At 52.6% G+C, this 13,227-nt stretch overlaps 1 protein-coding gene across 1 annotated transcript in view; it reads right to left on the minus strand.

Annotated features, from left to right (window-relative positions):
* Positions 1 to 4,322: 4,322 nt before the first annotated feature.
* Positions 4,323 to 13,227, minus strand: part of CFDP1 (craniofacial development protein 1) — a 59,077-nt gene continuing 50,172 nt past the window's right edge. The window contains exons 6-7 of the mRNA XM_064723330.1: positions 9,973 to 10,131; positions 4,323 to 5,074 (exon numbers count right to left, since the gene is read on the minus strand). Of these exons, the coding sequence (XP_064579400.1) occupies positions 4,984 to 5,074; positions 9,973 to 10,131 (250 nt within the window). The 3' untranslated portion in view covers positions 4,323 to 4,983. The remainder of the gene's footprint in view (positions 5,075 to 9,972; positions 10,132 to 13,227) is intronic.

The following is a 13,227-nucleotide window of genomic DNA, read 5'->3' on the forward strand; positions in this document are numbered from 1 at the left end:
CATTACAGGGCCCTGCAGCACTGGGGATGCTCAGAGCTGGACTGGCTGCCACAGCATCCCTGTGCTGCAGCTGGTGGCAGTCCCAGCAGTCCCACGCTGTGATTCCCTGCCAGCTCCACTGGACACAGGGCTGGGTGCTTTGGGATGGATGCTCCTTGGGATGCAGGTTGCCCCAGCAACGGTTGCTATGGAAAACACTTCAGTGGCAAATTTTCCAGCCATATTCATGTGTCCATCATTGTCTTCCAGAGAGTCCCTGGTGCACAGTGAGCCAGGCACGGCTGGCTCTGCACAGGCAGGGGACTGGCTGGGCTGGGCCCGCCTATTCCTGCCTTTCTGCAGCTTTTCCTGCTGGATATGGTGTGAGAAGGTGTAGGAAGACTCCAAAGTGGGATTTGGGGGGGCATGGCAGATGTACAATGGACAGGGGGAGCAGGCTGTGCTGAGCCATGCCATATTAATTGGCTAGCAGCCAATTAATGCCCCATTGGCCCAGCCGTGTCCCAACAATTGGATGAGATTAATTTTGGTGAATCAAACACAGGGCACAGCTCTGGGACAGTGGGACACACCAGGAGATGGGCTGGCACTGGATGTTTGCTGGGACCAGCAGCTTGGGCTGGGGCTTCCTGCTCCTGCCCACAGCCCTGCCAGGTCTGTGCTTGGGAAAGCTGCTCCCCACCTCCTGCAGCAGCAATAGGATTACACAGGACTGAGTCTCCTAGCAATGAATGAAAAAATAAATCCTATAAGGCAGGACAGGATTTATTAGACTTCAATATTCTGGAAATAATGAGGACATTTCTCTTGGCTTGTAATATCACGGGACCCAACAGGATCACAACCAGGATTTATCCCTGTGCTGCTCTGTGGCATGGGTTGGTTCTCAGCTGTGGAGAGAAGATGCTGGGGGAGGCTGCTTGCCTTTCCAAAGAACAGGATTGCAGGGCACCCCCTCATCTCCAGCAAAGTCAAGGCAGGCTGCAGAGCTCAGGCTGCCCCAACAGTAGCAGCTCTGTTTGATTCCCCATTCATCCCTGGTGAGGGCTGGCGCTGATCCTCGCCCCCAGCTGGGGCTCACTGCTGGGAGGGGAAGGGCTGACAGCAGGGAGGGCTGGCTGTGCCACCACCATCAGCTGAGCTTCTAATGTCAGTGCCAGCACAAGGATGCCCCGGGGTGGAGACCCTCGAATGGGGTGGGAGACCCACAGGCCACTCCATTACTCCCCATTACTTTTGAACACACTGCAAACAGAATCCCACTGTGCTGCTGGGTGGGACATAGCTCCGAAGCAGAGGTGGGAAGAGGCTGAAAACAACAAATTGGAAAAGAGGATATGATGCTGGCAGCATCACCTTCCAGGTACCAGCTCTGCCCCTCAGAGAACCCCTGCCCTGGCTGCAGGGAGATGCTCCTAAGGTCAGCTCCATGCTCTGGTCCCTCTTTCTCCCATCTACCACGCTTTGCCTGATGGCAGCTCTGTCCATGAATCCCATTGTGGTCCTTGGGACAGCCTGGGGCTATGGGATGCACCCCCAGCCAGACAGCATTCAACCTCCACCCATGTCAACATTTATTCCCGTGTCCCTTTCACTGCAGCAGCTTTAAATGCACACTGTTACCTCCCTGTCATGATTCCCGTGGCCCCATAACAGCCCCCACAAACCCCAGCAGATCAGCAAAGCTGAGCCTGTGGGTGTGGGTTGCACACAGCTGGTTTTACCATGGCCCCAGCACATGGATATGTGGCAGAAGCCCTGACCATCAGGACACACAGACACAATTGGAGCCTTGTTTGGGGCTCAGCTGCACAAGGGGCCCCTTCAGGCAGCCAGGGAAGGGGGAGCTCCTCAGAGTGAGGTGATGCTCTGGCCATGAGGAACTCCTTATAGGGCCAAAGTTACCCCAAGCAAATGCCCAGGGTGGGTCCTAACCCATGGAGAACATGCAAGCTTCCCAGAGAGGACAGCTCAAGGTGGGAATGTCTCAAAAATGGGCCCACATCTGAGAACATTGCTCCTCACAGAAAGTGCAGGGCTGCTGGGGACATCAAGGGCTGGTGGGGACACTGAGGGCTGGCGGGTCCTGGGGCCACTCCCCTTTGTGGGAAGGCAACTGGGCAATGGAAATAGCAAGCAGAGAGTGGTTTTGGTTGTTTTCTTTTTTCCTTCCAAAGCAGCCAAGCTGTGTTTTCTGGAGACCTGTAAATCACTCCTCGTCCTCAGGAAAGAGGCGAGGAATACATGATCCAATGCAGCAAACACGCGGGAGGCTGGGGGGCATGGAGGAGGCCAGGGATCAGCCCAGGCTGGAGGCTGCTCCCAGCCATCCCACCCAGCCTGCCCCAGCTTGCTGGGCCCGGAGCTGGCACTGCAGCCCAGCATCCTCATGCTGAGCTGGGCACACCATGCTGCCACGAGCTGGGAGCCCAGCAGAGAGGGGAGTTGAGGCTCTTGGCCATTGCCATTACATTGCCCTTTTCCAGCAGGTCAGGCTGCTTCCAGGATTTCAAGGTTTTCCACATTTGCTCAGCTGAAAAGAAGAAAAAACTCTGGAGGGTTTCTGAAGAGCATAGCTGGGACTGGCAGGCAGGATCCTATAAATTGCAGGTCATCAATTTTCCCAGTTCGCCAGCATACCAGGGAGGTTGTGTGGGCCACATCCCTCTAACACACCATTAGTGTGCATGTGAATCCAAAGCCACCCCCAAGCCATCCAGCTGCCGGACACATTATGGACACAGCCTGGAGCTGTTTTTAAAAACAAGCCTGGGTTTGGTGCCTCTGGCCTTTGGGATCTCCAAGGGTACTTGTTGCATCTCCATTCTGCTCTTGCTCGTGATACAATGCACAGAATTATTTTCCATTTCTTACCTCCTCGGTGCTGCCCAGCTGCTGGAGCAGAAAGCATATCCCTGGAATGAAAGTTTTTGGTTGGCAGCCCCAGAAGCCAGATGCCACGGGGTCCCAGCCTGTGCAGGGGTGACATGACCCTTCCCTGCTGCTATCCAGCATCACAGTCATGGGGTCCCAGGGCAGAGATGTTTCCAAATATTTCCTCTTCTCCTCTCAGCAACAGCAGAGCAATAGGCAAATCATTTCCGTGGCTGCCTCCTCAGCATTCAGCGGGCCCAGCCTTCCCAGCTTGCTTGTGGCTACCTCAGCATCTCACCATCTTCTGGGATCTGCAGCAAAACAAGCCTGGGCTGCCTTGGAGTCACTGTTGGGAGGGTCCCTGTAAGGAGCGCAGGACAGCACACAAGGGGAGAAGGTGCTGGAGATGGTCCAGCACTACCATTCTGAGCAGGACAGCAGCCAAACTACTGCAGCAAACCTGCCTTGCTCCACAGCCCCCACTGGCCCTGCCAGGGCCATTTACTGCCACTCGGGAGCCCCAGACTGAGATATCCCCACAACAGTGCCCTGGACAGAGACTCTGGCTGTTTTTGCAACCTAAGCCAGAACAGCAACTGGCTTGGAAGTGTTTGGAGATGAAAACATGTCATCACTCTGTTGTTTTGTTTCTGTCCAATTTCAGGCTTGTCTAAGCAGGTCCAATACAGCTGATTCTGTACAGAACAGGGTGCCAAAGGCTGCAGCTCCCCTGAGCACGTGGTGTTTTGTTCTGTCTATCCTGCAGCACAGGCACAGAGCAGGGCTGACTCAGCAGTGGGCACATGAGCCCCAGGCTCAGGCTGTGCTCAGAGCTGCAGGGAAGGGGCCATGGCAGCGATGGCATCACTCACCCTGTGGGCAGGAAGGATAGAGGGGCTGGGGCTGCTTTCCCCAGCACAGCACCTCCATGGGCTGCCCCACCAAGCAGGCCCAAAGCATCCTGTGGGGAAATGCTGGTGAATACCTCTGCTCCAAGGATGTGCACAGGCCAGACATGGGGAGCTGCCCAACTCCACCGGAGCCAGGCCAGCAGGGATGGCTGGGATGACAGAGCATTGCTGGTGTCCAGCTCCAGCTGCTCCTTCCACACCCAGGCGCCTTGGCCTGCCCTCCAGGCAGCTGCACTGGCTGAATGTCCCTGCGTGGCCATGCTTTGGATGAGTTTCCTCACTCCTGCAGCACTGCTACAGGACTACATTGACCTTGTCATCCCCAGTTCTGGGTTTCATTGCACCACCAGCCCCAGTAATGAGGAGGGAAGGTGGTTCAAGCACTTGCTCTGACCTCCAGGCTGCTATCAGGGCACACACTGGGCACCTCTGAGAGAGGTTTTTATGACTCCTGTCAGACACTCCTTACTGTATGTGATCCTTAATTTCTTTGTCCTCTGCTTCCCACACAAACCACACTGCCAGCATGCAGAAGCGTTGGGATGGAATACTTTATTCACGTGAACACTCAGATCCTGGCCCTTCCTGCCTGCTGCAGCTGCTCCCATCTTCTTGACAGTGTGAACAAGGAAGGATTTCTTCACCAGCTTGCTTAACCCCCCCCAGCATCATCAGACCCCACAAACAAGTACAGACAGTTTGGCTTTGTCTGGACAGGAGCAGAGGGCGGAGGGGCAGGGAGTGCTGCGGGCTGGCAGAGCAGGCAGAAGGGCTCCAGCCCACAGCTTGAATGTGCACAGCAGCCATGAAACCTTCCTGCAGCTCCACTCTCACCACCAAACATGCCAGTACTCTCCCAGCCCTGGCAGCTCCTCCTGCTGCCAGAAGCACCTGGGATTGGTAAAGGATGGGTACCACCGCCTCTTCTCCTTGGAAAGTTGCTGCCAGAATTACACCAGAGTCTTCTATCAGCTGCTGGGCCATTTAACCCTCCAAGTGCCTCCTGTCCACTGACAAATACCCTCCCCAAACTATTACAGTAAAAGGAAAACCCTGTATGTTGAGACACACAGGCTGAGTCTTGGGTAGAGAACAGTTTCCGTGCTTGGTGGTCGTCGGTGGCCGGCAGCCCCCAGCCAGCCCTGGGGCACAGAAGGGAGCAAATCCCCCATGTGGGGGGCTGGCCACCCCCAGCACGTCAGGGCTTCATCCTGCTCAGTCTGATGTCACGTTCGATTTCGAACTGCCTGTGATCCACGCGCTCCAGGAACGCTTTCCTCTCGATGTACCTGCAGGGAGGCAGAGGCAGAGGCTGTGAGCAGTGCCTGTGGCAGCCTGAGTGGCCCCAGCCTGGGGCAAACCCCACCTGAAGGGATGACAGGGAGGGAAAGCACTGTCTCCTTCCCTCTCTTTCCATGAACCGATTGCTCCACTGAACATCTATGGACACCAAAACTGCTCTGGTGGTCCCATAGACTAGAGAACTGAACTGGCTGATTCTGGTTCCAGCTCTTCTCCTACAGCTGAGAAATGTCCTCCACAGGCACCTTGAAGGGGATCATAGCAGGCCTTTGCACCACCTAGCAAAGCAGCTCAAACCCAACCACACAGCCTTCGATACAAGCTGACAGGCCCACGATACAAGGAACAGGCACAGGGAGCATTAGGGATGCAAAAAGCATCACCCAGCAAGCCTGCAGCAGCTCAGGGATGCAGGCCAGGGGTTTCCCAGCCACAGACCACCTTCTAACCACCGAGTATTTAGTGCTGCCCCTCAGCATGGCACCTGAGTGCTGCGAGGAAGAAGGCACGCCTATGCCTGGAAAAGCACCTTGCTCCTCATTAATGGCATGCAGCTGAATTTTAATGTAGTTCACTGCAAACCCTTGCCATAGACAGCCCGGGGCTGTGCTACTAATTAACCTAGAGAAGGAGTGAAATTGCAATTCAAAACAGGAGCTGTAACTGAATCATCACAATTGTTTTGCATTTGTTCCAGGGTGGCAAACATTGCACTGCCATGACAAGGTCATTAAACTTGTGTGGGGAATCACTGAATTTGGCTGTTCTGTTGGTCACTGCTTTCCTGCTTACCAGAGCAGCCCACTGCTTGAAAGCAAGAGCAAAGCCTAAGGGAAGATGAGCATCTCAGGCTCTGCAGGTTTTCCAGGCTGCTGGGTGGTGTGCATGAAAGTGCCCAAGGCTCACATGGGAAGGTTAAAGGCCTCTCCTACCAATGTTCTCTCTGAGACAGATGAGCATTTGGTGATGAGGTCCCTGCAAGGTCAGGCTGAATGGGGCTCTAAGCAATCTGATCTAGATAAAGAATTCCTGCTCACTGCTGGGGGTTGGATTAGCTGCCCCTTAAAGGTCCCTTCCAACCTGAACCATTCCGTGATTCTGCAATTCTTTATGCTACAACTATTGAACCTGTACTGAATGTGTCCCCAGCAGGGAGCCTCTGCCCTTGCTGCAAGGGACAGCCCTGACACTCCTGCCCACCCAGTCATCACTGGAAATGAATTAATCCAGATTCATTTCAGTGAGTGATTCCCCCAAGCGGGTGAACAGCCCCATGTGTCCCTGCTGCCACCCACTCCCATCTCAGCTCCAGCCCGTCTCGTGCTGACACAACTGGGTCAGCTCATCTCCGCCGGCAGCGAGGGGCAGGGACCAGCACGGTGCAATGCAGGCCAGGAGCTGGCTGGGAGGAGGTGTTTTTGTGGCCCCTGCCCCTCAGTGTTGGAGGAGGGCTGTGCACTGAGGCCCCCTCCCCAGAGTGGCTCAGGAAAGGCAGGCAGGGGAGTGTCGCTTCCCTTCATCCCTGTGAGCAGGGAGGCTCCTGGGGCTGGGCCCAGAGAGGCCACAGGAAGGAAGCTGAGGGGTCACACTCTATGTGCTCAGTGTCACTACTGGGCGTGTGGTTTCTCTCCCCCTCCACTGCTGAACACCAGCCACAACCCAGCTGGGACAACAAGGACAGGAGTTCCTGTTCATCTGGGAACACCCCAATGGCCTGGGCAGCAACAGCCCAACCTACTGAATCCAAAGCTGTTTTGGCCCCTCTGGGACACCCATCTATCAAGGGGTCAGTCTCTTTCTTCTCCTCTTCCCCCTGGCTGCTGTGCCTCTCTGGTGGGCAGGGCCTGCCTCCTGGGGGATTGATATGGATCATGAACCAGGAATGCGGTCTCACAGCCACAGCCAGCAGCGTTGCAAGGAGGAAGAACTGCCACCGACGTCATCCCATGGCATTGTCCTTGGCTGGCCACAGAAAAGTGCTCTAGGTAGCAGAGCACAGACCCCCAGGCACTAGCTGGGCATACACTGGGGCTGGTGGGGCCCGGCTGGTTGTGCTGCAGGCACACAGGGGCTGGAGGTGCACACAGACGTAAGCAGGGAAGCTGCAGGGACAGCACAAGCCCCTCCATGCTCTGAAGCCTGTGCTGGAGCTGCTGCTCTCTCTGTGCTCAGGCAGCTCCGTGCAGCCAACACCAAGGCACCGCCAAGCACGGTGCAAAGTGCACGAGTGAGGCACAAACACCCGTCCTGTGCTTGTCTAAACAACCTTTGCTACCTGAATCAATAGCTCCTGTAAATCATCAACCCGCCTGGAAATGGGGCAGCTGTGATCCACAGCAGAGCAAAGTAAACCCACTGGGAGGGAGCAAGGCTGTCTCTGCTAACGAGGGCAGCTGCAAGCTGCTCTGGGGAGGGTCTTTGGTGCTGCCTGTCCCCTGTCAGTCACCATCAGTCACCCGGTGCAGGAGTGCTGGGGCCGGCTGCTCCCCCATCGGGCTGCCCTACAAAGGTGGCCCAATTAAGAGGCCACTACACATTTCCATTTATAAAGCACATCAGAGAGATGAACAGCAAAGGGGATAGCTGCCTCTGCTCCTTACTGCAGCCCCTCATGTCAAATGCAGGACAGGCCCTCAGGACTTGATACAGCCAGGCTGTAAAAGCCCAGATTCTACTCCTAAGGAAATGCAAATATGTGGATGGGGGCTGGGGGTACAAGGGGTGGAAAATCAGAGGCAAGGGAGGACAGGCAAGGGGATAGCACATGTCCCCTCTGTCTCAGGAATTCTAGGCCCAGAATGGCTGGGCTGATAACTGGCACTGGCAGCAGGAAGATGCCACAACCCCACTGCTCCCCTGGTTGCTGTGTTCTGATGTGGCTGCTGAGAAGGACCAGGGAGGTGCGAGGAGCTCTGGGCTGCAGCAGCTTCCACAGGGTTGGCACAATAAAGGAATTCAGCCTGTCTTCTCTCCTGAGCAAAAAGTAAAGCTTCCTGCTTTCCTTGAGACACGCACAGACCATCTCTGAAAGTGCACAGGATGTGTGGCACTGAGCAAACATCTCCAGGAGTGGGCTGCAGCTCTCCTTGCCAGGCAGACATTTACAATCACACAGCAGGACACGTGGGGAGCAGAGGTTTCTAACAGCACCAGGGATTGAAGGCAGTGCCCGCTCTCGCTTGCCTAGGTTGAAGGGTTAACAACAGCTCATTACAATTTTTATAGAGATGTGTAAATGATTGCCCACTGAAGGGTGAGCACGGCTGACATTATTAAAGGAGAAGAGGCAGCTGCAGAAGGGACAACAGGCTCCTGTGAAATGACCTGGGGCCGGCAGCAGCTGTGTCTGTGTGACCGGCCCTGCCCCCCAGGCGAGATGGCTGCTCTGGGAGGGCACTGCACCCTTCACACCGAGGTGGTCTGTAAGCACAAATGCAGAGGGCTGTGCCTCCATCGGTGCTTCTCCCTTCTCCCTTTACCTTGAAGGTGGAAGTAATTCCTAGTGAGCAGATACTCGGTTGATCCCCTCACACTGCATGCCTGACTAGTGTAAACATATTCATAAGGAGTGTCTAAAGTTATCCTGGCATTATGTTCCTCATTTGTTTAATGACAAAAACTGCTTGCCAAGAGCTCAGCAGATTTTCTAGCCTGGGATGTGACAGGCAGCAAAACCCAAAGCCGTCCAAGATTAAAGATGCTCTTAAAATTGCTGCTCTGCTTTGCTCATCTTTTCCATGTGCTGATCCCTTCTTTAGCCTTCAAGGACCATCACGTGATGAAGGTTTGCCAGGCATGAAGAGCAAGCTGTCCTGCTTGGATGGGCTGGGAAAGGAAACTGGCCAAGAGGAGCTGACATACTGGGTTTGGGCACACAAGAGATGACACAAACACTGCTCTGCCACACCTGTATGTGGTGTAAATCATGCACCTCCTTGGACTTCAGGGATCTCAGAGGAACAGCTGCTCCTCTGCAGCACTCCTGCTGAATTGCTCTACTTTTTCAAGGGCATGCATTTATTTCATGACCAGAAACAGATCAGGAGAGATTTGATGGAGAAGGCGTGTTTGTGGAAGGGTGCAAGACCAAACTGAAAATATCTATTTGATAGTCTGACAGTTATAAAATATCTGTTTAAAACAGAAAATCCAATCTGTTGGAATGCAGAAGCTTTGAGTTCTTCCAGTAAAAGAACAGCTTATAATAAAATGTACATTTTACGAGCTGTCCACTAAGCTGGTTATGTTTTCCCAGAGCTTAGCAAAGCACTTGTAGTGGAAATGCTGCTTCTGATCTCATTATCACTCCCTGCAGTGCATGTTATTAACTTTCTGCTTTATTTACAGCATCACCATTTACTTTTATGATACTTCCATTAACTTCATTGGAGTGAACATTGCTTGATGCACACAACCAACGCCCAGTACTGCCATAATCTCTGACGCACCTTGCCAGCTGCTCTGGGTTTACACAAATCTTTATGCTGGAGGAAAGAGGACAGATACAGCTGAAATGTGTGATTTGATGGACAGAACAAAACACTCCCAAACTGAAAAAAGAAAACAGGACAAAGGCAATTGTGTTTCCTCATGGAGGGGCTGCATTAGACCAGTTCATGCTCTGTGCCACAAGCAGAAGAGATGACAAAGCCAGACATTGGCTGGACTTAGAGAACTCACAAGGCTGTTAGCAGAGAGTGACAGGTGTTTGCAGACTTACCTGTCTCCTTGTGATGCCTACAGCTGCTACTGGCTTTATGTATCCCTAGAATAAATCCTTAAGAGATCCCATGGGTTTTTGAACTCTGTAGCCAGCAATGGGCATCCCACATGTAAAGGAAGTGATGGGAAATTCTGGACTGCTAGTAGGTAAAGCCCCTCTTACCCATCTTTCCCTCGGTTATGGATTGCCAGCTCCTCCACAATCCCCTCCTCCTCCTTGAAGTTCTCCCAGTCCAGTTTAGATTTCTCCAGTGTACTCATCTTCTGCTTTTTGGCACCGATCTTCCCCAGGAGGCTGCTCATGCCGCTTGGCCTCTTCACCCTGATGGAGATTAAGGAGCAAATGTTGGTTAAATGAGGGGAGATGGCAATTAAAACCAGAGGTGAGGGTGGTGGCCTCGATGGTGGTACAGATGGCCACCAACTCCAGGGAGCCTGCAGGCAGCAAGGTCACGCTTCCTGCAGATCCTGCTCTGCCGTTCCCCTGGAAGCAGCAGAGTTCATTACACACATATCTCAAGTGCTTGGTTTTTGTGAAAGGGCTTTTTCATTTATCTTCTTAAGAGAACAGAGAGCTTTCAGGCCCAAAGAGATCATTAAATCATCTAGTTTGACCCCTTGTATACACCAGGCCAAGCCATTCCACTGATCACCTCTGTGCTAAGTCTGTTTCTTTGTCTTCAGTTAAAGTGTTGTTTTCTGGAAGGCATCCAGCCTCAGTGCGTCACTAGTGCTGACAACACATCCAGGAATTAACCATTTACTTGGTACTAATGCTTGATTTTCTCTAGTTTTAGTTTCTGGTTCCTGCTTCTTACTCTAAATCCAAGAACACCCCAGGTCTCCAAGCAAGTCTCATTAGTGACGTACTTGTACACCATTAATGAACTTACATCTGAATTATTTTTATGCAAACAGATAGAGTTCCTTATGCCTCTCACTGAAATGCATTTTGCCCCAGCCCATACATCACTGAAAACGTTTTGTCCCCCTGCTTACATTTCAGTGCTCTTTGAAGATGGGAACACAGAACTGTCTGTAACCCCCATCCTTCTCCTGATTTGTTTCTGTCCAAGCATCACCTAAATAATCCTGTTAGCTGCACACTGAGTCCCAGTGCACGTGCACTGTGATCCCATACCATCTCCTGGGTCCCTGTTTGGCAGGAAGACCACTTTGGCCTTTCATCCCTTGTTCTTAGAGGAGTGAAATCCCACCCGTGTGGTGGGGCCCCCCAATCTCCCCTTTATGCTGGGAAATGCACACACAGGGGTTCAGGTCAGCCAAGCTGCCCTCTAAGGAAGACAATTCTCAGGGATAGGAACCCATTAAACAAACTTGTATTAACCCTTCTCAAGCCCCCCCAGGAATGGGGGGCAAACAGCATCCCATTGAACTCGTGTTTACACACATTCCAGAGATAACTTCAGGTCTGCAGGGCCTTTGCCTCTGCAAGAAGCCAGAGAGGAAATTACTCTCGTTCCTGAGAGATGAAGGAATTTGGGAAGGGGGGCCCAAGGAAGGCAGCCAGGTGAGCATGGCAAATTGCTCTCCATCAGTGCTCTCTGAGCACGCTCCTGCCCAGGGGTAGCCATTCTTGGGAACGTATCCAAAGTTGTCCTTATCGGATCATTAGCATGGTTTATGCTTCCGTAATTTGCAAGCCTCTAAAGGAAAATAATTCTGCAGTTTATATGGAATTAAATCAAAGAAAATGACAACTCTGTAAGCCTCAGCCAGAAGACTCTCAATGAAAAAATGGCTGGCTAGAGTCACTTGGGGTTGCAGCTTAGAGACAGAGACATATTTGGGATTAAGGACATCTTGGCAGGCTCCATAGCAACTGGACAAGGCTGCCTGCCCCTCCTCAACACCAGCCAGAGGAGCAGAAATGTCCTAGGACCTGGTCCTCTTATTTCCTTCAGTCCCTGCCCATGGCTGGAGCCCAGCCCAAGAGCCAGCAGTTGTTCACTCTGTGGGGACACAGAACAAGCTGGATCTCTTTGATTCGCCTTTATCCCTGAACATCTCATCAAGATGTCTTCAGCCCTTCACACCATGATCACACAACAAAACCTTGATCCAATGCTCAATTCTCCCTTACTTTTCAAGGCATGATGGCTCCAGGTATCCTTATCTGCAGGTAGCAGGAAAGTGGTGTAAGGGGGCAAAATGGGCAAAGATGTTCCCAGCAGAAGAAAAAACTGGAGAGACTTTGGTTCCCACATCTGGCTATCTAGGACTACACAAGCCTTGCTCAACCACCAAACCCAGTATTAGATGTGTGTTCAAGATATGAGGGGGTCAGAGGAAAGGAGATATGACAAAGAATAAGGATGAACCAAATAAAATATTGGGCCAGCCTCCCCCATGGCATTCCCTGCTGCACAGCTGCCTGGAAAGCAGAGCCCAGTGGTTGTGCACAGCAGTTCCTTAACCTGCACTGGGAGGCTTTAAAGATGCCCTGAAACAGATCTAGGCTAATGCAGCTGGCAAAGCTCCTCTGCCCCAAGCCTGGCAGGCAGAAAGTGTTTAAATTAACACAAGGTATTCAGTAACACATTTTTCTGAATACATTTAACTTTCCAGACACACTTGGGCTTAAGATTTTCCTGCCTTTGAAGTGGGAAAAGTAGGGATGAAGAAATGGAGGGTGTTGTCCCTTGTCCCTAGATTTCTCCTGAATGTTTTTTTGGGGCAAAAAACCCCAATAACCCAAGAGCCATCTCACCTACCCAAGGACACCCACAGCTCATCTGCATCCACTGACCTTTCCACGGGTGGAACTCCACAGTCACTGTCACTTGAAATACAGACAGGTCTGACTGCAAAGGACACAGCACACACCTGGAAAAACCCAACTGAAAGTTCTGGGATCTTTCCTGGGTGTTGGAGAAAGCTCTGCCCTGCAGAGTGACGAGCAGGCTCAGGGGCAGGCTCACACATGCTGAGGCTGATCCCTTTTGGCTGAACCTCGGTCAGCTGCTGCCAGGGAAGGGCTGAGCTGGGACAGGGGCCAGTGAGCCAAGCTGGGCTGCTGAACTCGTCTCTGCATGAAACACAGACCGGGACCTGCTGGCAGGCCACTGCTGTCCCCAAACCACACTGGGGGAGAGATGGAGGGAAGGGAACCAAAAGCAAGATGGCCAGAGATGGAAGAAGAGGGGGTGCTGGCCTCAGGGAGCAGGAGCTGCATATCAGATGAGAGCTGCTTACGATGTATCTTCTCTTCCATGGCAATTTCTGGCATAAATTAATAACATCTGGATGCATACATCCACCTGTAATGGAGCTTAAGGCCTCTGTATGTCCTCTTGGCCATGGATCTCTGGAATATTGCTTAAAACATATAATTCACCCCTTACTTGAAGCTACAGAGTCTGGGCTATGATATGGACCTCCATCAAGGGCATCCAGA

The sequence above is a fragment of the Zonotrichia leucophrys genome, chromosome 11, assembly GCF_028769735.1.
Source record: "Zonotrichia leucophrys gambelii isolate GWCS_2022_RI chromosome 11, RI_Zleu_2.0, whole genome shotgun sequence".
In the NCBI taxonomy this organism is placed as follows: domain Eukaryota; kingdom Metazoa; phylum Chordata; class Aves; order Passeriformes; family Passerellidae; genus Zonotrichia; species Zonotrichia leucophrys.